This window comes from Etheostoma spectabile, chromosome 7, assembly GCF_008692095.1.
Source record: "Etheostoma spectabile isolate EspeVRDwgs_2016 chromosome 7, UIUC_Espe_1.0, whole genome shotgun sequence".
Lineage (NCBI taxonomy): Eukaryota > Metazoa > Chordata > Actinopteri > Perciformes > Percidae > Etheostoma > Etheostoma spectabile.
Window position 1 is genome coordinate 29,119,106 of NC_045739.1, and position 21,391 is coordinate 29,140,496.

General features: G+C 40.2%; 4 protein-coding genes and 1 long non-coding RNA gene across 7 annotated transcripts in view; 2 read left to right on the top strand and 3 right to left on the bottom strand.

Moving 5' to 3' along the window:
* cacna1fa (calcium channel, voltage-dependent, L type, alpha 1F subunit a) overlaps positions 1-3,983 on the bottom strand; it is a 25,980-nt gene extending 21,997 nt beyond the window's left edge. Inside the window, exons 1-3 of one of the 2 annotated variants that reach the window (XR_004332806.1) lie at positions 3,445-3,983; positions 2,450-2,639; positions 1,130-1,235 (exon numbers count right to left, since the gene is read on the bottom strand). Coding sequence is in view for 1 of the 2 variants with exons in the window: in XM_032521453.1 (XP_032377344.1) it covers positions 1,130-1,235; positions 2,450-2,639; positions 3,445-3,457 (309 nt within the window). In the remaining variant the exon portion in view is untranslated. The remainder of the gene's footprint in view (positions 1-1,129; positions 1,236-2,449; positions 2,640-3,444) is intronic. The other variant, XM_032521453.1, reaches the window with a different exon arrangement.
* The window catches only part of LOC116692889 (uncharacterized), a 24,147-nt gene extending 3,108 nt beyond the window's left edge, over positions 1-21,039 (top strand). The window contains exon 2 of the long non-coding RNA XR_004332807.1: positions 20,253-21,039. This is a non-coding gene — a long non-coding RNA (uncharacterized LOC116692889). The remainder of the gene's footprint in view (positions 1-20,252) is intronic.
* timm17b (translocase of inner mitochondrial membrane 17 homolog B (yeast)) lies at positions 4,667-8,216 on the bottom strand. Its single transcript, XM_032521473.1, has 6 exons — positions 8,111-8,216; positions 6,742-6,841; positions 6,585-6,648; positions 6,261-6,389; positions 6,064-6,174; positions 4,667-5,359 (listed from the first exon to the last, which is right to left on the bottom strand). Exons 1-6 carry the CDS (start codon positions 8,134-8,136, stop codon positions 5,277-5,279), a joined length of 513 nt encoding a protein of 170 aa, XP_032377364.1. The 5' UTR covers positions 8,137-8,216; the 3' UTR covers positions 4,667-5,276.
* On the top strand, positions 8,156-14,528 carry pqbp1 (polyglutamine binding protein 1). The gene is made up of 7 exons (XM_032521472.1): positions 8,156-8,264; positions 11,998-12,065; positions 12,160-12,271; positions 13,116-13,216; positions 13,383-13,553; positions 13,651-13,708; positions 14,111-14,528. Exons 2-7 carry the CDS (start codon positions 11,999-12,001, stop codon positions 14,259-14,261), a joined length of 660 nt encoding a protein of 219 aa, XP_032377363.1. The 5' UTR covers positions 8,156-8,264; position 11,998; the 3' UTR covers positions 14,262-14,528.
* gpkow (G patch domain and KOW motifs) lies at positions 14,537-21,173 on the bottom strand. 2 transcript variants are annotated; one of them, XM_032521465.1, is made up of 11 exons: positions 20,904-21,173; positions 19,241-19,419; positions 18,962-19,107; positions 17,718-17,824; positions 16,940-17,144; positions 16,680-16,812; positions 15,705-15,882; positions 15,465-15,597; positions 15,197-15,266; positions 14,929-15,014; positions 14,537-14,836 (listed from the first exon to the last, which is right to left on the bottom strand). In XM_032521465.1, the coding sequence occupies exons 1-11, from the start codon at positions 21,095-21,097 to the stop codon at positions 14,708-14,710; spliced, it is 1,560 nt and encodes a 519-aa protein (XP_032377356.1). In that variant the 5' UTR covers positions 21,098-21,173; the 3' UTR covers positions 14,537-14,707. The 2 variants fall into 2 exon arrangements, with proteins under 2 accessions (XP_032377356.1, XP_032377357.1); XM_032521466.1 differs by having other exon boundaries at positions 14,581-14,836; positions 15,465-15,585.
* Positions 21,174-21,391: the final 218 nt, after the last annotated feature.

The following is a 21,391-nucleotide window of genomic DNA, read 5'->3' on the forward strand; positions in this document are numbered from 1 at the left end:
TTGTCTATCTATTTGTCTATGCATCATTAAAGCATAATATGCAGGGTATGTATGGGTGCATCAGTCATACAAATAAGGGAATAAAATGAAGGAACTATTGGATTAAGACTGGAAATACCTAAAGGACTTTCTTCCTTTAGTTGCTTTCTTTCCTTTCCATGTAGGAAGATGTTTTTTTTTTTTTCAATGAATCCTTGTGTTTGTGTTGTGTTCTGTGACTATGTGATGAACTTTGTTGTTTGTTACATGTTGCTGTGTACTTTTATGTTGAGGGTTTCTGATTTAGAGGTTGAGCATCCTTTAGAAAGTGGCTGTTATGGAAAAACTCAGTAGCAGCTTTCTTCAGGATACATGAAGGTTCGGGAGACTTTGATATCTTACACACAAGCATTTACTGATCTCGATTGAGAGGATTAAGGTAGACAGTACGGTTTAACCATGATGTGCAATTCTGCAGTGTCCCCCCCGACTCTCGGGTCCTGTGCCTTTTCCTGATGCTTACATCCCTAGCCCCAACTATCAAGTATACGACATCTCAAGCTATCGATGGCGCCAAAGTAAAGATGATTAACTTGCGCCTAGGTCTGGGCTGCATAATAAACGATGGCAGGCCCCTTTACACTGCTTCCACTGACCTCCAAAGGGAGATAGTCCTGGAAAAAAAACATTCCCTTATCATGTAGCTGTCTACGTAGGTTCCCTGATTGAGACAGGGAGGCAAGCACAGAATCAGGTTTGCTTATCAGAGACTGGATGAATACTCTCGTCCCCTGTCCTCTGACCTATGATGACCCGATGTCTAAGCTTTCCCTTTAGTCTTATCATGCCACTACATGGCATTTCTGGAAATTCCACCACAGTGGCAATGTATGTGTTTCATTCTCACTAGATAACCAACAAGACACAACCTGTGCTAGAATGTAATGGTGAAATAAAGATTCTTCCACTAAGTGACCTGTTTTTTTCACCTTTTCCTTATTATGTAATACTGTGGTGATTAATTTCTTCCATTAGAGTACATAAACTTATTGGAGCCTTAATACCAAGCTTAGGATACCATGAACTTTCTAAATGAGTTAAAGAGACAAGGTAGGCTAAGCAACTGTATATCTCTCCAATGACAACTCACCAGTTTGTGATTGGTAACGTTGGAGTCATCGTCGGGGTACGGCTTGGTGACGCCCATGGCCACGCAATTGGCAAAAATAGCAAGTAGAATGAAAATATCAAATGGCTTGGGGATTGCAGTTAAGGGCACAACAGACTTCGTGAATGCATCTGTCCAGGAACATAGAAACAACAGCATAACAAAACTTCACACTAGGGGTGGGACAAAATATCGATACGGCGATATGTCGTCCTTCTTTGTGATGGGTGAATCCATACACTGGTGCCAAATGAAGACATTTTAATGACTAAAAAGGCTCTCTTAAGCAGATTTCCCTGCTCCTAGGAAAACTAGAGCATAAGTTCACTATCAACGGAACAGATGCTCCAGCCACGTTTGAGTCTAAATTACAGACCCATAGTTACTCTATAGTTCTGTAATTTTAATTTACAGACTGAAAAACGTCTGCTGAAATATTGGGCTGTTTGGACTTGCAGTGACTAAAGAGAGAAAACTTGCACTTAACCTTTTTACGTGCACTTTGTAGTCATAGTTAGACCGATATCATCATTATTGCAGAATTGTTGTATTGTGATATACACATTACATTTCAATTTGCACTGCTGACTGTCTATTTACAGTACCAATTGTTTACATATACATCTGCAATATTGTATTTTTAACTGTAATATTCAATTACTTTCCACTGCACTTTAATTCGGATAGCTTCTGCCCAAAGTTTATTTGTACTACCTTAAATCATTGTTATACTGCTCATTTTAGCCTGACTTATATCTATCTGTAAAAATTCTGTCTATAATAATAGCCGCCTGTATATATATTCATAGTACATTTCACCTGTAAACTCTGTAAACCATTAGTATATTATGTTCACTGTACACATCTGTAAAAATTCTATTTTAGTAATATCCACCTGTATATTATGTTTAGTACATATCCAGCTGTAAATCTTGCGCACAATATTTGTTATCTATATTTTATAGTCATAGGACAAACCCATCTGTAAAATTCTGTTTATAATATTATTCATTTCCATATTTATTCACTTATGCACTTATGGAACCATTGTATATATCCTGCACTTACTGCTATTGCACTTCTGGTTAGACCCAAACTGCATTTCGTTGCCTTGTACCTGTACACGTGTAATGAGAATAAAGTTGAATCTAATCTAATCTAATCTAATATGATGTAAACCATGTATTGTGTATCGTATCGGGGAGTTACCATATGATTCTCATGAACACATTACACATTTGCATGGAAGACCGTCTGCATAAACATACGTAAACCACTGTGCACCGACACAGAGAAGGATATTTCCACTCTACTAGGGCCAGTGCTGCCATGCGGATGGGGTTGCTGAGGGTGAGGCAGCAAAGAGCTCGGGGGGCCCTGAGCGCGGACTTGTTGGCCTGCATCGCCTTCTTGGTCCCCCCTCCTCTTTTTCTGGCGGAGCCAGTTGACCCGAGGGTGTCTGTTTTTCCTCCATCCCCCCCAGGGGGGGCATCTGTCAAAAAAAAAAACACAATAATTATGTTATTCTGTGTTGTTTTTAAGCATTCTGAATTTAAAGTAAAAGAAAGTAAAAAATAAGTATCACATGACCAAATCAAAACGTATGCTGCAAATTATTATGTTCTTAGCAAGTAAATGTTCTTTGCTAATGGAGGCATGGGTCTTATGTTTTGGAGGATACCTTTATTTATGCCAATGCATCAAAGTTAAAACAAGAAAACTCTGTGGCTAGTTACTGTTGTAATCCATGGTGTGAGTTCTCTCTCCCACCACTTCATTTCATTGCTAATATCAGCTCAAAGTTTATCATCCAACACAATTGAGCAAGGATTTGAGCCCGGCTGTAGCAACAGACAGGTAAACTGTCCTGAAGGCCTCATATTAATAGACCAGATGCGACCTACTTATTTAGTGGTAGCATTTAGCCCGGTACTATCCCCTACCAGGCCCCATGATCACCTGGTGACAAGGCCCTGCCTAAAGAACAAGCCTGAGGTCCAGTTATTTCATCTCACTCATGTGAAAAAAACTCACAGGAGGAGCCAGAAATATCATAAACATGCTATACTATCAGGATGGACTATTTTTGATCAAGGTTGTCAACTTCACAGAATATCTGGAAGTACTATTTCAACAAAATGATTCATCTTCCACCTACACTGATGTCCCTTCAGCGTATAGCTTTACAGTGCATTGTTGTTTTTTGTTGTGCATAACTCTGAAGGTACAATGGCGCATATTCTTCTTATTACTTAATACATAGGCTTTTCTTGCTATCTCAACTCGTGAGTTCCTACCTTTCTTGTCCATGTCCGCAGTTTAACACCACGCAATCACTTCAGAAAACCCAGCATCAACTTCTCAGGGGGATCTGCGATGCGTAATGGATCACAGATATGAATTTGGGCCCAAAAATACTTTCTAGGGGTAAAAAAAAAGAAAAAAAAAGGGACCATCTGCTGCCTATCATTTCATATCGACGCGCAGCACGCCGGTGCAGCTGAGACGCTCCAGGCCATTCTGCTTTCAGCCGAGAAATCCAATTAAAGCCGATTTCTGGTAATATCTTACGTGGGTAGAAAAAAAATAAAGACAGCCGAATTGGTTTAATTCACACAGGCACACAAGGGTGAGGGAATATTAAAACACACGCGTCCCCATATCCGCGGTGGTCAGTCGGTAGGATTAAACTAGTTGAGCCGTTTAAAAGGATGACAGTGGAAATCTTTCCAGGGGAAGGTGGAGGTAAACTCAGGAGACACTCTGCGGCTCCGTGGGGCTTCTTTGCAAAGCTATAGTCAAACGGAATGGAGGAATATTAAGAAGTATTGGCATGGTAGACAAAATTGAGGTAAGCTCACTAGTGCAAGTTTGAGAATATTTCAGGACCTTGGACAGAAGCGGCCGACGGGTGCAGTACCAGCTGAGAGGCGACAGGGGGCGTTCATTCCCAGGAAATAGAGGTTTAAGGAACGTGTGTGATGTCACCGGTTATTGTCTTACATAAGTCCATAATTTAGGCTTTATAAAGGTAGGGCAATGTGAAAGAGTAACACTATTTCAAGTCTTAAAGAACATCGGATGCCTTTATTTTTTTATCAGCTTTCGCAAGACAAATAAATTAAGACAATACATAAAATAAACATTTTTTTCCTATACATAGTTTGACAGTTAAACCTTGGATCCCATTACAAAATCTCTCTCCTGTAAAAGGTGCTACGATTGTGAGAAAACAGACAGAGAGATGGAGTTTAAAAAGTGCTCGGTTGGATAATGCAGCGATTAAAGTGACTAGAGGTGCATCCATTAGTAATTCGAGCCATATATTCCACGATTTGTGCTCGTCCTTCTAATACGTAAAATAGTAATTGAACAATGATTCAAAATGACATAAGCTGCCAGGTGAGGCAAGACCTTATTGAGAGAAACTGCACAACAACAAAGATTAGACTGAGGTTTTGTTGAACCTGGACACATCTCAAAGCACACACATCAATTGAACACACACACACACACACACACACACACACACACACACACACACACACACACACACAGAGTTATTTGCATTGGTTGTCACAGCTGACACATAATAAAAGACTTAAGACTACCTTACTCTCAGAATACCACTCTATGGTAAAACCTCACAAACCGTTAAAGGTGCCGTAGGTAAGACTTATGCAACTAACTTTCTGTCATATTTGCTGAAACTGACCCCATGTTCGAGTCGAACTACATGAAGCAGGTCATTAAAAAGAAAAATCCGGCTCTTCTGCCACTCCATACAGCCTGTAGTAAGAAAGGGGGGAGGGACTGAGAAGTTGTCGATGTTCTAATTTTTTGGGCTGAGTCCTGGATCCTACCTACAGCACCTTTATTACAGAAAGTGTTGGATGAGATGCGAGAGGTGCAACAATGAGGTTTGTCACCAACATTCACTCAAAAATAACTTAAACTCACAGTAATTTGCCCCTGAGGTATAAGAACATAGTGCAACTACTTGACACCGCTGTAGAGACCAGTATCTCCACAGCCTGGTCATCCTGGCACCTGCCGTATTGTCTGGTGTCCCCCCTACTCTTTGGTCTCACTCACTGTGTCCACAGCTGGTTTCATTCCTTGCTTCTCTCTACTGAAACTGTCCCTTTTCCCCCTGTTGCTGACCCCCATCCTTTGGAGGCAACTGACTGGGGTCCTCTGCAAAAGGAATAGCTGAAGAAAACAAAGGGGGACAACAAAAAGTGAATTTCTCAGGTTTCTGTGACAGTATCCTGTTCATCCATGGTATAAATATAATGAAGACACAATATATGTGCACTTAGACATTTTAAAGTTAATGTTCAATTAACCTTTGATGAGCCCACTTTATTCACTAGTGATACTACTTTTCACAGAATAAGCCTTATTAGAGGAAGACATTTGGACATGTAATAGTAGGAAAAGCAGAGGTGTAAATGGCTGTCTTTGGCTTCTACAGGACTGACACCAAGACATTTACCTAGAACAAGCCATTGTAGCTCTGCTGGAGGTGCTTTGACACCACATTTTCTACATTTGACCAGTTATTCAGAGGAATACAAGGATCTCTATCTGCTTAAAGAGGCCTTTCTCACACTGAGCAGACTGCTCACCGCACTAATGGTTAATTCTTTGCATAAGTGGGTCATCAGCCATAATGCATGGAGAATACTTGTGTTCGGTAGAAAAGGAGACTCTAATTGCATTGCATAAGTACTATGAGGGACTAAAAGAATTCCTCTTGTTCATTTAAACCTGTAATAATAGATGTTTTGAGCACTTAAGGGTGGCAGAAACAACTAACCCCGAGTGACACCATTTACATATAATTTGTACAAAAGAAATATTGATTATAGCCGTTAAAGTACAATTTCACTAACTCATTCAGGTTCACTTACGGTTCTGAAACTGCTGCGCTGTATATCTGGTTAGAAGGATCCCAAAACCCTCAATGAGAGCGAGCAATATTCCCCCCATCATGGCAGAGCCCATCATAGTTAACGGCCCACCTGGAAAAAAAAAACACAAGATTAATTGACTCACACTAGTTAATTTGATATAGTCAGTTTGTGGTAATATATGGACTTCCTCTTACTGCGGGCTGCCAGGATGGCCCCAGTCATGGCACCGCTTGTTATAGAGTTCCAAGGATCCTCTTTCCCTCTCAGGCGAACTAAACCACAGTCGATTGTGGAGAAGAGCCCCCCCCATACAGCAAAGCTACCTGCAAAACCACCCAAAAAAAAGAGTGAGTGTTTGTTCCTCTGGTTAAATGTGTGATTTTAGTTTTCAGCAAGTAAAATGTAATAACTGGGCTCTAGCCACCCACATATAACAAACCTTTTTTTTTTGCATTTGGACAAAGGAATGATTATGTTTTACTCTAACATGTGCCATAAGCGTATTAAGACCTCCTCACCTCCAATCTGTGGAGCTCTTATTCTCACTGCGTTTGCACTTCCTCTCAGTCTGTGTCCAACGCCCTGAAACATTGGAGATCTGTTGAATTCTGCCCTTAAAAGTGACGACAATCGATGCAAATATTATAAAGTATTATCATACTGCAGTGAACTCACTGCAGGTGCATTGCGAAAGCCCTTGATCGCCTGGAACACTCCTCCCCCGATCGCACCCATGGTGAAAGCTCCTCCACAGTCATCCACTATTCTCCAGGGACTGCCGAGTAGAAGAGAATTAAGAAGAGAGGGGAGAAAAATTAAAGACAGAAACATAAACAAAGTACGCATGCATTTGCTTTGTAATGTAATGTGTCCAGTTATTGTCATTCAAAATAATTTAATGTGGAGAGGAAAGCGGTACCATACAGAAATTACACTGTGCTACTGCAATGCTTTTGGAGGCTTTATTGACATATGTTATACCTGGATGACTTTGTTTATACTAGTCACATCTTTTCTATTTTTATTCCCATTTTAGTTTTATAAACCTCTTCCTATTTTTGACTATCTTTCTCTATTTATTTGTACCTATTTATGATCCTTGTGTTACTGCAACAACCAACAATATCTTATCTTACCTTGTGAATTAGAACATGTATTTGAGTCAAAATCAGAAAGGGTATTTGCCTCGGTGGTTGGTGCATACGTAAGCAATCAAACATATTAAACATGAATAAGAAAGAAACAATAAATACAGAAATAATCATAGCCAGGAATTTAGGCAAGACCCCTGCATAGTGCCAGTTAGTCTCTCTGTGTTGGTCAGGGAAAGTTTTGTCAAATTCACACACACTTAAACTGAGCTATAATAACATTAGGAGAAAGGGGGTGGTAGTAGCTCAGTGCACAGGAGTTGGGTTGGAAACCGGAGGGTTGCTGGTTCAAGTCCCCGTACGGACCAAAGTCTGGAAAGTTTTGTCAAAAGTTGTCTCCCAGGAGGTGAACTGGCACCTCTACAGCTACCAGTCCACCTCCTGGGCACTGCCAAGGTGCTCTTGGGCAAGGCACCGAATCCCCAACTGCTGGGCGCCTTTCGGAGCGCCTTTCCCCCTCAGCCCCCTCACTCTGGCATCTCTCCATTAGTGCATGTGTGTGTAATTCAGGCCTGTGTGTAATGTGTGTAATAACAACAGAGTGAAAAGTGTAATTTCCCCTTGTGGGATTAATAAAGTATAATAAAAAAAAAAACATGAATAAAATTGTATTTTATGTGTGTTTTTCTCCTGACAATACCTCCTACCTCTGTCACCGAAAAAAACACACACTTGAATGTAAAAGGTTCCTAAAGCGAAGCTGTATACAGCTTTATCTCTTTATAGCCCTGACCCTTCACTATGCTAAGCTAACCGGCTAACGCACAGAGCCCCTCCGTTCCCTCTCACGACCACTTTAATATGACATTAAAAGGACAAAACTATGTCCGAGGATAACAATGTTGAAGATACAACCAAAGGGGAATGTTTAAAAAAAAAAAAACGAAACTTACCAAGGTTCACGGGCATATTCCTCCATGTTTGACGTCGCCAGGAGAACGGAGCGACGTCATCATTGCGCGCGCCGTGTGCTGTTGTGGGAAGTCGTGTCGTCCATTCTCCTCGAAGATCAGAGGGGCGATTTTCCTTATTTAAAACAAAAAATAGGTAACGTGGATTGATTTTTCATTCATTAACCCATCTATGTAAGGTCTAGGCTTTAGTGTTAGTGTAGTTTAGGGGAATATAGGACTCGCATGGGTGCGTATGCGTTGCTTTGTTCACCCAGTTTCTGCTATTGGAGTCGTCGAGCGGCCCCGGTGCAGTAGTTTAATGCAAATGAAGGTTCATATCGTACATAACGCGATTGATTTCAAAATCCAGAATGCCTCTATTGTTCATAAAGAAGACTTTGTCCTAAACAGAGCATCGTAAAGTAGCCTAGCGACACAAGCTAACGTGTTATCTTACTGGAGCCGCAGAGGTACATAAGCATGCAGGGATGAAGAATGGTGAAGTCTTCTCCACTCCTCTCAGGTTTTAATCCTGATTCAGGGACCTTTCCTTACATCTTACAGAGTCCACCCTAATGGACGCATGTGCACACATCATCAGAATAGCACAGATTTACTATTCCTTCACTAACTGCTTATTGCTAACATTACAGTAGCTTACAGTTTCTTACATTCCTGTGTTTGTTTTACAAACTTAGTGGTCCCCTAATACTGTATCTGAGGTCTCTTTTCTATAGACCTTAGTGGTCCCCTAATACTGTATCTGAGGTCTCTTTTCTATAGACCTTAGTGGTCCCCTAATACTGTATCTGAAGTCTCTTTTCTATAGACCTTAGTGGTCCCCTAATACTGTATCTGAGGTCTCTTTTCTATAGACCTTAGTGGTCCCCTAATACTGTATCTGAAGTCTCTTTTCTATAGACCTTAGTGGTCCCTAATACTGTATCTGAGGTCTCTTTTTATAGACCTTTGTGGTCCCCTAATACTGTATCTGAAGTCTCTTTTCTATAGACCTTAGTGGTCCCCTAATAGTATCTGAAGTCTCTTTTCTATAGACCTTAGTGGTCCCCTAATACTGTATCGGAAGCTCTTTATATAGACCTTAGTGGTGACCTAATACTGTATCTGAAGTCTCTTTATATAGACCTTAGTGGTCCCTAATACTGTATCTGAAGTCTCTTTATATAGACCTTAGTGGTCCCTGATACGTATCTGAAGTCTCTTTTTTATAGACCTTAGTGGTCCCTGATACTGTATCTGAAGTTTTTTATATAGACCTTAGTGGTCCCTAATACGTATCTGAAGTCTCTTTTATATAGACCTTAGTGGTGACCTAATACTGTATCTGAAGTCTCTTTATATAGACCTTAGTGGTCCCTAATACTGATCTGAAGTCTCTTTATATAGACCTTAGTGGTCCCCCAATACTGTATCTGAAGTCTCTTTATATAGGCCTTAGTGGTCCCCTAATACTGTATCTGAAGTTCTTTTATATAGACCTAGTGGTCCATTAATACTGTATCTGAAGTCTCTTTATATAGACCTTAGTGGTCCCTAATACTGTATCTGAAGTCTCTTTATATAGACTTTAGTGGTCCCCTAATATTGTATCTGAAGTCTCTTTTATAGACCTTAGTGGTCCCCTAATACTGTATCTGAAGTCTCTTTTATATAGACCTTAGTGGTCCCGAATACTGTATCTGAAGTCTTTTTATATAGACTTTAGTGGTCCCCTAATACTGTATCTGAAGTCTCTTTTATACAGACTTTAGGGTCCCTAATACTGTATCTGAAGTCTCTTTTTTATAGACCTTAGTGGTCCCTAATACTGTATTGAGGTCTCTTTTCTATAGACCTTAGTGGTCCTAATACTGTATCTGAAGTCTCTTTTCTTAGACCTTAGTGGTCCCCTAATACTGTATCTGAAGTCTCTTTATATAGACCTTAGTGGTCCCCTAATACTGTATCTGAAGTCTCTTTTATATGACCTTGGTGGTCCTCTAATACTGTATCTGAAGTCTCTTTTATATAGACCTTAGTGGTCCTATACTGTATCTGAAGTCTTTTTATATAGACTGAGTGGTGACCTAATACTGTATCTGAAGTCTCTTTTATATAGACCTTAGTGGTCCCTAATACTGTATCTGAAGTCTCTTTTATATAGACCTTTGTGGTCCCCTAATACTGTATCTGAAGTCTCTTTATATAGGCCTAGTGGTCCACTAATACTGTATTGAAGTCTCTTTTATATAGACCTTAGTGGTCCCCTAATACTGTATCTGAAGTTTTTTTTATATAGACCTTAGTGGTGACCTAATCTGTATCTGAAGTCTCTTTTATATAGACCTTAGTGTCCCCTAATACTGTATCTGAAGTCTCTTTTTCTATAGACCTTAGTGGTCCCCTAATACTGTACTGACGTCTCTTTTATATAGCCTTGGTGGTCCTCTAATACTGTATCTGAAGTCTCTTTTATAATAGCCTTAGTGGTCCCCTAATACTGTATCTGAAGTCTCTTTTATATAGACCTTAGTGGTCCCCTAATACTGTATCTGAAGTCTCTTTTATATAGACCTAGTGGTCCCCCTAATCTGATCTGAAGTCTCTTTTATATAGGCCTTAGTGGCCCCTAATACTGTATCTGAATCTCTTTTATATAGACCTTAGTGGTCCACTAATACTGTATCTGAAGTCTCTTTTATATAGACCTTAGTGGTCCCCTAATACTGTATCTGAAGTCTCTTTTTATATAGACCTTAGTGGTCCCTAATACTGTATCTGAAGTCTCTTTTATATAGACCTTAGTGGTCCCCTAATACTGTATCTGAAGTCTCTTTATATAGACTTTAGTGGTCCCCTAATACTGTATCTGAAGTCTCTTTTATACAGACTTTAGTGGTCCCCTAATACTGTATCTAACCTTGCCCCTTATGACCTCATAAGGAGCAAGATTCCAAGCTTTCATTTTCTCAAAGGCAGAGCAGGATACCCGGGGCTCGGTTTACACCTAGCACCATTTCTAGTCACTAGGGGACCATAGACAGGCAGTTAGGGGAACTACTAGAGCTGTTGGGTCCAGACTTATTCTATCAGTAAAGTCTCTCCAGATAACTCTTGTTATGAATTGATACTATAAATAAAATTGAATTGAATAGTTTAGGATAACAGGGTGGCTCGTGCCACTCTGACTACAGAAGTACTTTGCAGTGATGCTGGGAAATTAAACAGTTATCTTAATGTTGCAAAATATAATTTCAATGTTTTGAAGTTGTCCACGCCACCAAACCCTTTTAGTTTGGGGTTTCTTTTTAAAGCACTGTTGATACATCTGGCAATTATTTTCTCAATTAATCCATCAATTGTTTGGTGTTCTAAAATGCTAAATATTTTGTTATCAATGTGTTTTCCCAAACCAACAATAACCAAGAACCCAAAACCTAAGCAATATTCGGTTTAGTGTCACTTAAGCCATACAAAGAACTATACACGTACTTAAAATTTTAGATTCAAGAGACTCGGAATTTGCTTTATTGTCACACGGTATAGGAAAATTCCATAAAAGAATTCCACCTACATGAAAGACAAGGGTAAGCTAAGACAGCTACAGGGAACAAGATACATATCTAAGGAAAACATTATGATAAAACTGGAAAATAGTCAATCCCCATTAAATAGTTAAATAAAGCTCTTTTATTTTCTTATCAGTTTCATTATATTTTGATGATTGGGTTAAGTATACCTTTTTTTTTTGGATAGAGGTCATTATCTGTGTATCCCTGCTTCCGGCTGCTGAAGTCAGTGGGTGGTTTGCCGTCCTGGTTGCATCATCATCATCATCATCATCATCATCATCATCATAAATGAATCCTCCCTTCTCTCTGTTGCAGGATGCCTCTACCCGCGGCACTGCTGGCCCGCTTGGCCAAGAGAGGGATCGTTAAACCATCAGACCAAGGTAGTAGACAACATCTGACGAAGACATTACCTTCAGACATTTTTTTTTGTATTCCATGCGTCGTGAAACCGCTTTTCTTCTCCAATTCATCCAGAGGTCGACGAGGAGATCATCGCTGAAGATTACGATGACAACAACGTCGATTACGAATCCACGAGAGTGGAGAATCTACCACCAAACTGGTATAAAGTGTTCGACCCCGCTTGGTACGTACACACGATTTCTACAAGAAGTTGCTGCTGTTGACCGACATTTTTTTTGACATGCCTAAACATTTTTCTTTTAAGTGGTTTTAGATGGTGAAAGTCCCATACAGTCATATCTGTTTGTTTGCGCAAATAGGTTTTAGAATGGGGTCAAACTGAGATTCAAACACCACGGGGTTTTTTATATAACAAATGATATCTTATTATATATAATTCTATCTCCGATATTTTAAAAGGTCCTAATGGGGCGCCCGGGTAGCTCATCTGGTAGAGTGCGCCCACATTTAGAGGTTTAGTCCTCGACGCAGCAGCGCGGGTTCAACTCCGACCTGCTGCCCTTTTGCTGCGTGGACATTACCTCGCTCCCCTTTCAAGTCTGAGCTGTCCTGTCGTAAATAAAGGCCTAAAATGCCTAAAAGAAATCTATCTTTAAAAAAAGCAAAGGTCACAATGAGACTGTGTTTTTGTGGTCAGAATTTCTAATAAATCTCCATAATAGTGGTTTCTCAGTCATTTGTGGACTGATTTGATATAATAAAGAAAATTATGAAATAAAATTGTCATTTGGAAAAAGGACATTATAAAATAAAAAAACGAATTTGGAAACTTTTATTTTGATTGATTTTATTTTCTTGGTATCTGTATGTGTTTATAGTATTGTGTTGTCCATTGAAGGACCAGTGTTTTTATCCTTAATCCATAATTTATCCACAATTATACTACTTCTGCTATGCAGAGTTGTGTTTTCATCAAGCAATTTCAGTTAACACATTTCCTAATGTTATTAATTGTTAAGTAAGTTATTCCAACAAATTCAACCATTTGCCTTTCCTTCAATCCGCAGTGGTCTTCCTTATTACTGGAATGCGGAGACCGATTTGGTGGCGTGGCTGTCCCCAAATGACCCAACTGCAGTGGTAACAAAACCTGCCAAGAAAATTAGAGGTAAGGTATTAGAAGGCCTCCGTAAAATAACCTTTCTGATGCAAATGCAATCCATCATTCCTATTACCATGGTACATCGTTGCAGGGTTTATTATCACTCAGCCAATAATCTCAGGATGAAGTTTGTTTTTGGTTTATTTTGTGACCAGTGCCTTTTATTTTTCAGTTGAGGGAGGAGATGAAAGAGTCGAGAGGCCATTTGAGAAGCCGGACAGAGAGCGAGAGCGGGAAAGAGACAAGGATCGGGATCGGGACCGAGAGAGGGATGAAGGGAGGGACAGAGACAGAAGAAAGATGAGGAGAGAGGACACGGCTCCGTACAGTAAGAACAAAAGAGGTAACGATTACATCGGTTTCATACGACACAAGCATTTTCAAATTAATGAGGCTTTTTTTTTTTTACATGAATGGAAGTAACATTATTTTCCTTTCAGGGAGAAAAGATGATGAGATGGACCCAATGGATCCAAGTGCTTATTCTGATGCCCCAAGGTACAGTATTTACAGTCATGATAATCAAAGCTCTTGGTCCTGTCTTTAAAGGAGTACTCCAGACATATTGGATGGGACTTCCATAGCATTGGGAGAGACAAACAGAAAAAATGAAAGCATTAGAGGCCTTTCAATTACCAGTATGAGTCAAGCTGGAAAAAACCCAAATCCTACAATTACCACAATGCAATTTAACACGTTTTTATTCGACCATCCCTGTCTGGTAAACAGCCACATAATTTACACAGGCTTTGTGTTATAAAGTCTAAAGATGAGATTATTTTCTCAGATTTGACAAAGCTCCAGAGCCACAGAAGAATTAAATATGTCCAGTAAACTGATTCTGATGTGCCTCTTTAAAGTATAGGCGGAATGCATAAAGCCAAACATCTATCTTTACAGGGGCACGTGGTCAAGCGGCCTGCCCAAGCGTAACGAAGCAAAGACGGGTGCAGATACCACAGCGGCGGGCCCCCTGTTCCAGCAGCGGCCCTACCCCAGTCCTGGAGCCGTGCTCCGGGCTAACGCAGCAAACCAACTACCCAAGGAGTGAGCCCAGCCACAAAGACACAGCTGTACAGTTAGTCTCATCTTAACGTTTGCCATCACAGACTGACATTCTTAAGTTGTCTTTTCACTCTAAAACCTGTAAATGTCAGAAATTGAATGCTGAGCTTTTACACCACCAGTGCATTCATACTCTTGTCAAACATGTAGAACAGTTGTAAATATGTTTTTATATGACCTAAAGATTGACCTTTTTGTTGTTACTAAAGCCATTAGTGGACTTCATTTGCTAATAAATGTAAAGACTACTTTGGAAATGACTCATTGCAACTTTTCTTTATGGGATGGGGGGTGGTAGATCTTGTAATAACATCTGTACAAATAAAATTCTTGCCAATGTTTTATTACAAAATTGCAAATATTTAAAATCCATTATTTTTGAATAAAACAAAACATTTCAAATGGGATGGAAAAGGACAGGGGACATTTGAATCAGTGGTCTGCTGCTCCTACATAGTGACAAATGGTGTCATAATCCAGCGTGAACACTTTCTCGTCGTGTCGGTCCAGCTGAACCATGGCTTTGCACTTGTTCTTGTCCCGTTGGAGAATACGGCCCACCTGAACAAACAAATGTAAGCGCTGTGATTAGTTACAGTACAGTACACACATCCAGCAAAAAAGAAAGAAAAAAAAGACTATCCTTTGCTTACCTGTCCCCTGTGCTCGCCCAGTACAACCATTACGGAGTCACATTCACTCTTTGGAATAATGGTTTCCAGCATGTCCTGCTTCACATCTGACGCCGAAACAATAAGCAGTAGGTTATTCAAACATTTAACACTCAGAGGTAGAGTGGTAACCTCTTCACTAATAATTCAGATATTAAATGTCACTAATGTGTCGGTATCAGGACAACCTTAGCCAATAAGAAGGCACTGATCATTTCTTTGAGAAAATGAGATGGCACTAATGACCCACCGTCTAACAGTCTTCCCTCCTCAGTTCGACACACACAGATAGTCGGTGTCAGGACGTCCTCTACGCGCATCTGGAAGGAAACAAGACTGAGCTTAACAAGAAACCCAACATTTAGAATTACAACACTGCAACTTATGACATGAACAAGATACGGTGCAATATTCCTTACTTTCTTCTATGACTACCTTTTTAATGGTTTGTTTTTGACTTCTCCCATTTCATTGCTAATTTAATTCATCAAAAATAATGAAACCCAATGTCTACCTACCTTTGAGTTGTAGTACCTGCCCCCTTTGAAAGCTTTGTCTACAAAGCGAACTTTCAAGTCTCTCTGGAGCCAGGTGGGGGGAGCTGGTGGTCGCCTTGCCTCTTTCACTGGAGGCCTCCCTCTACAGAGGAAACAGAAGAAGGAAGAAAAAACACAGTAGGTTTACTTTTGGACAAATTATTAACCAATAAATGAAAATGAGAAGTATGTAGTAGCAGTGTGGTAAAGTTCTAAGTGTACCTGTCTTGACTTGGTTCTCTGTGTTTCCTCTTCCTCTCATCTTTTCCTCCATCTCTGTCCGAAGACCTGGGTTTCACCTCGCTGCCATTACTTCGCCGCTCTTTCTCCTCCCTTCTCTGTTGCTCCTTCTCTCGCTCTTTCTCCTTCTCCTTGTCTTTGTGGGCTTTACCGAGGCGACCTGATTAGTGGGAAAAACCTGGTTAGAGTGGCATTAGGTGAAATATGGCAAACATAAACACTGCAGTGTTGTGAGTGTCAGCTATTCGAAGCAGTTGTATATTTATTCTCTACTCTCTTATTACTAAAAATAAAAGCTGTTTTGTGGGGTTTTTCCACACACACAAGCTGAAATGTGATTTGAGGATAAACCTGCTTAGCCCAGTCAGCGTCTCACAAAACTAATGTGTCGACTAACAATTCTTTATCATCATCTGCCAGTTATTTTCTTGATTATAGTTTGGAAATGCCCATTCCCAAAGCCCAAGTTGACACATTCAAGTTGTTTCTTTTATCTGACCAACTCTCCAAAAACAAGAAATGGAATTCTTAGACATATTTCTTTAAATATATGAGTTACGTAATTAATCAATTACCAAAATATTATTCAATTGTTTTCTATCAATCGCCCAATCACTTCAGCTTGACAAACAGGAGCCAGCTTCACATCTGTTCCTTCAGACGTTGTCATCCTAATGTGACCACTTAAAGTAAACAATAGCAACAAACAACTTAACGCTTATTACTGGTCATTTCTGTTTAATAAAACTAGCCTATTGCTATTGTCATTACATAACTGGTTTACATGTAATAAAAAACATAATCCTTGGTTAAAATGAGTGTGGGGGCAACGTGAATTTGGGCATTTGATGATAAATGTTACCAAAATGAAGTGAAATATCATCTAATTTGGCAGCCAGCATCCAGATCATTTTCCACGAATGTTAACCTTTTCATATTCATTTGAGAGTTCCTTACTGAGGTCTTTGCTGTTTTTCTCGTATTCCTGGCGTCCAACCAGTTTAATAGCGTACTGGCTGATTGTTGCCGACCTGCCGCCAATAGCCAGCTTCACCACAACTCGAGCGTTGTCTGCATCAAGGCCTTCAATCTGCAGCACATGAATGAAAGGTTAGGACCAGTTAGTCAGAGAAATCAATACATAGGAATAAAAACCGTAGTTACTGCATGTCAACAGATGATGAATACTGAGGCAAAGCCATTGCAGATCAACCTACCTTGCCATACAAGTCTTTATGTGCTCCCGACTCCACCAGGACACAGCCGCCTGGGCCCATCACTAGTTCCTCCTCCTTCTCTCGCTCCTCGCCTGGCTTGGGGGGGCGCTTATGTCTGGTGGGCTCCAGGTCCTTTATCGCTGAGCGATCAGCTCCAAGACCCAAACCTTTTGGACGGAGCTGGTGTTCGATTGGCTTCACATGTCTGAGCAGACAGGGAACCACAGAATAAAATCAATAAACAAAGAGATGTACAGGATGTAAAAGAAAAAAGGCTGGAGGAGCACACAGTTTGAGACTAAATGTAGGCTACTTGAGTACAGATAGATATAGATATATATACAAACAGTATATAACTATCAATTGCTCCACCTTATGAAAAAGGCCTTTATACAATCACAGTTTATAATATTTTGCATATGTGCAAGAATATTCAGATTTGACTAGTTTTCATCAGTGGAAAATACATTCTATGTTGAGATCCGAATAATTTTCTTCTTCAAATTAAACTAATTTCATCACTGATTTAATTGGTAATTAATCCCAGATAGGATATGAGACATAAAAAAAACAAAAAAACAAACAGCAACGCGTATTGCATACTCACAGAGCACAGGGTGATGTTTTCAAATATTTTTTCAACTAACAGTCCAAAACCAAAAGATATTCAGTTTACAAAAATATAAAACTGAGGAAAGTGGCAAATGCTCCCACTTGATAAGCTGGAACTTAAGAATGTTTAGCATGGTAGCTGAGTTGTCTGTTTCTTCCTACTTACTGCTTAAAGGTGCGTCCGATGCCCTCCTCTTTATTCCAGCCCATCCCTTTAAGCATAGCGATTCCATAAGCCTCAACAGGAACGCTATCGTAATCGGCCTCTGTCGACTGACAAACACCATGACACATACCATGATATTATTTTTTTGTAAATCAAGAGACATAAAAGTACATTTAAAACTCAAACAACCAAATGCAGACAGCATTAAAATGCGTTTCCAGGCTAAATTAAGTTCTTATGTAATCTCTGAATTCTGAAACACAAAGAAGTGTAGTGGTGACTAACAGAGGAGAGCAGTTTGTGATGGCGGTCTTACTCAGCCTTTTGGCTCCAGGCTGTCAGACTCAGCCCCGGCTGACTGAAGTCACCAGGCAGCAGCACAGCAGCCCTCATCAGAGCCATGGCCCTGCTCATCTCTGTCGCCACAGAAGGCTATCCTCTGAGGGAAGCTGGGAGCCCGCTCTCACAGAGCAGGCTGGACATAACATAGAGCTTGGGCAAAAGCGAGCCAGTTCTCTCCCTGACTCCATGTTTGACAGTCGATCGCAGTGATGAGCATATGGGCTGACAGACGAGGCGTGTGAGATTCGATGAAAAGCAAGACCTCCGATTGTGATGCATCTCTGGGGAAATTTTACGCCTGTTGCACCCAGCACTTTCTGAACTGCAATGTCATCTGCACACAACAGCGCCAACGTGATGCACACAGGGTGTTTTCAGTTCGTCAGCACTTTCAACACTCAATTCAATCTAGTCAAGTAGCCAGTCCAACAGATTTATTGTGTCTGTAGGCCATCAAATACCATTTAAATAAATTGACAATTAACTAAGGACCTAAGAGCTATTCCTTCCTCAAAGAACTATTATACAAATGCCCTTGAGCAAGGCAGCAAACTCAAGCTGAAACATGAATGTTTATGTTGGCAAAGATGAAAAATAGCATTTAACAGCTAAAAATATCTAGATATATATGAGTGTTTTTACTCTAGTACAATATATTTGAAAAATTACTTTAGACTATGATAACTAATGTTCATGTTATTATCATTGATTTGGCACTTTAATTCAATTAATGGACTCAATTGCTCATGGTAATTTGTGTGCATTGTCTCTTCTTAAATAAATAAACATATAACATCAAATCAAGAGTGTTCTTTTTCTGAGCCAATCACTGAGTATAGCAACAAGTTAACATGTTTTAATGTGCACCTATAACTATTTCTCTCACAGGTATCCATACTTACAGATTCAGGGCGTAGATCCACCTTTACATGATCGCCATCCTCAAAGCCGTCAGGTACTTTGTTTTGCATCAACAGGGGGATAGCAAGGTTCGGGTTGCTTTCTGACTGAGAGCCATTCTGCCACTGCTCAAGCTGCCTCCGGGAGTCTACAAGCACAAATTGGAAATGTATAAGGAGCTTAGTATGAGAGGTTATGAAAAGCTCTGCCTTCCCAATAATCTCACAGACAGACAGACAGATACACACACACACGCAACCATATCTTCTAAATGTACACACCTTCAATGAGTTCTTTGACAGCCTGTGACTCCACAGAGTCATTGGCTTTGGTTGTTTCTTGTGTTTTTCCATCACTAGCATTACACTCCACGCTCTGGCCTGCTCGGTCGGCTCTGTGCCACCGGTTCTTCTGGATCAGCGGGATGATGAGCTCTTTGGGCTTCTCGGATGGTTTTGAACTGCAGTACAGCGAAAAGTCAGCAAGGTAGCAGTCAGGGTCTTCAAAACAAGATTTCCTTCATTTAGCTAAATACGGTATGCACCTACTTCACAAGGTCTAACAATTTATCATTTATATTTAGCTAGTTATATCAGAATGGAAAACTAACAGTTACACTAATGTTAACCAATATATTAAATGGTTGCCTCCAAGTCTCTTCCATAATCAGATGAGATTTAATCTGTGTTGGTAGGGCTGGGTATCATTCACACATTTTCAATATAGAAGTCCATACAGTTTTTTCATACAATCCATTTTAAGACAAATAAATTAACTCTACGACGTGTAGACAGCCAATCCCCAGTATTATTAGATCGTGGTACAAGCATGCAACATGTTTACTGGTCAATATTATTTCTTTATTACAGATAAGGTCCAATATAAACGATACAAAAGGGTCGTCGTGCCTAAAGTATCTACGGGCCATAGGTCATTATAATACCGATACAATGACCCCCCACAAAGTGACACAGCACCCCATCAGGACATAAATCCACACAAACAGTGCAATGCTCACAATAGCATTCACTGCATATAAACAAACAGGTTGGCGATGCATGATCGATTGACATTTTGTATCCATTAGTTAGTGATTTTCTACGATTTACTCGATTGTTTGGGAGCTCAGTGTAATCGACATATAAATCATGACATAACATATACCTAGCAACAGCTGTAAGGTGGGGAACCCCAATAATCGACACACCTATCTACAGTCACACACAATGGCTAGCATGGTCCATCTTGGACGCTTCATCAAAATTCGCTATGCGCTAATCAGATTTAACCTAGGTATTAAAATGTGGTATTGAATTGAATTCCATATAATCGATACTATAGAGGCTGTTCGGTCGGTGCCTTAAAGTATCTTAGTTCGGTGCCCAGTCCTATGTGTCGATGTGTAACTACCGGTTATGCAATGTACCCCCCACAAAGTGACACAGCCACTCTCCATCAGGGACATCAACATCCACACAAACCAGGTGAAACCACAGCTCACACAGCACGGGTCACTCTGCATCTGGCACGGTTTGGCGACTGGCATAGTGACTGCCATTTTGTCCATCGCATTAGCATTAGTGACTTTTTCTACGTATTACTCAGGGTTTGGTTGGGTCAGGTGGTTAAACATCATAAAAGCAGACAGGTCGGGAGATTTGGTTCAGGTTAGGGTAACTAGCAACCAGCTAGCTAAGGGTGAAGCGAAACACATATCGACGGGAAAACATAATTCGACACAACACCGACATATTAACGTCAGTTAGCTGAACAAGTAACCGTTACACTAATTACATAACGTTACCGTTACATTATACCGCCGGTATGCGAGTTAACGTTCGCTGGAAAAGTAACCGTGACGCTAGCTAATGCTAACCTCTGTATAAAACAATATACCGCCGCCTGTGATTCATGCTAGCATTAGCATAACGTTAGGTTGCCTACCTTTGCAATTCTTTTCTGTCAATTCCGGTCAAGTAATCTCTGTCATCTCTCTTGACCGCAGCGTCTCCAGTCGACGGTTTGAATTTGCTAACTGTTTTAGTAAAACCAAACGACACTGCCGCGGGTTTTCTCTCTACTTGGTCCCCAGAAACAACAGACTTGGGGGGATCTGTATCTTCCCCGTGCGACGCCATTATTGTTTGGAACCTAAAGAAGTTGGTGAACGGTATTATGGTAGTAGTAGTTTTACATCGCCATACTTGTTTTGTGCCCGTCTCTACAAAGTACTATAATTCCCGTCATGCATCAGAATTAAAGGTACAGTCAGTAAAGTGTGGATTCGACTAAATAGAAAGAATACACATTGCATTTGCAAAGAATATCAATAGACGTAATATGTATCAATTATTATATACTGTACATTATTACTTATCAATTATAACTGTTACTGTTTACAACCCTCGAGCTGTTTGTTGATATGCATGTGT

Excerpts from the sequence above, each read along its gene's own strand:
- timm17b (XM_032521473.1), bottom strand. The coding sequence starts at position 8,136 with ATGGAGGAATATGCCCGTGAACCTTG. Across the intron at positions 6,649-6,741 it reads GCTTTCGCAATGCACCTGCA|GGCGTTGGACACAGACTGAG; the intron begins GTGAGTTCACTG and ends CCAATGTTTCAG. Across the intron at positions 5,360-6,063 it reads AGCGCAGCAGTTTCAGAACC|CTATTCCTTTTGCAGAGGAC; the intron begins GTAAGTGAACCT and ends TGTTTTCTTCAG.
- pqbp1 (XM_032521472.1), top strand. The coding sequence starts at position 11,999 with ATGCCTCTACCCGCGGCACTGCTGGCCCGCTTGGCCAAGAGAGGGATC. Across the intron at positions 13,217-13,382 it reads ACCTGCCAAGAAAATTAGAG|TTGAGGGAGGAGATGAAAGA; the intron begins GTAAGGTATTAG and ends TTTATTTTTCAG. Across the intron at positions 13,709-14,110 it reads GCTTATTCTGATGCCCCAAG|GGGCACGTGGTCAAGCGGCC; the intron begins GTACAGTATTTA and ends CTATCTTTACAG.
- gpkow (XM_032521465.1), bottom strand. The coding sequence starts at position 21,097 with ATGGCGTCGCACGGGGAAGATACAGATCCCCCCAAGTCTGTTGTTTCT. Across the intron at positions 19,420-20,903 it reads GACAGAAAAGAATTGCAAAG|TTCAAAACCATCCGAGAAGC; the intron begins GTAGGCAACCTA and ends GCTGTACTGCAG. Across the intron at positions 15,015-15,196 it reads GGAGGGAAGACTGTTAGACG|ATGTGAAGCAGGACATGCTG; the intron begins GTGGGTCATTAG and ends TTTCGGCGTCAG.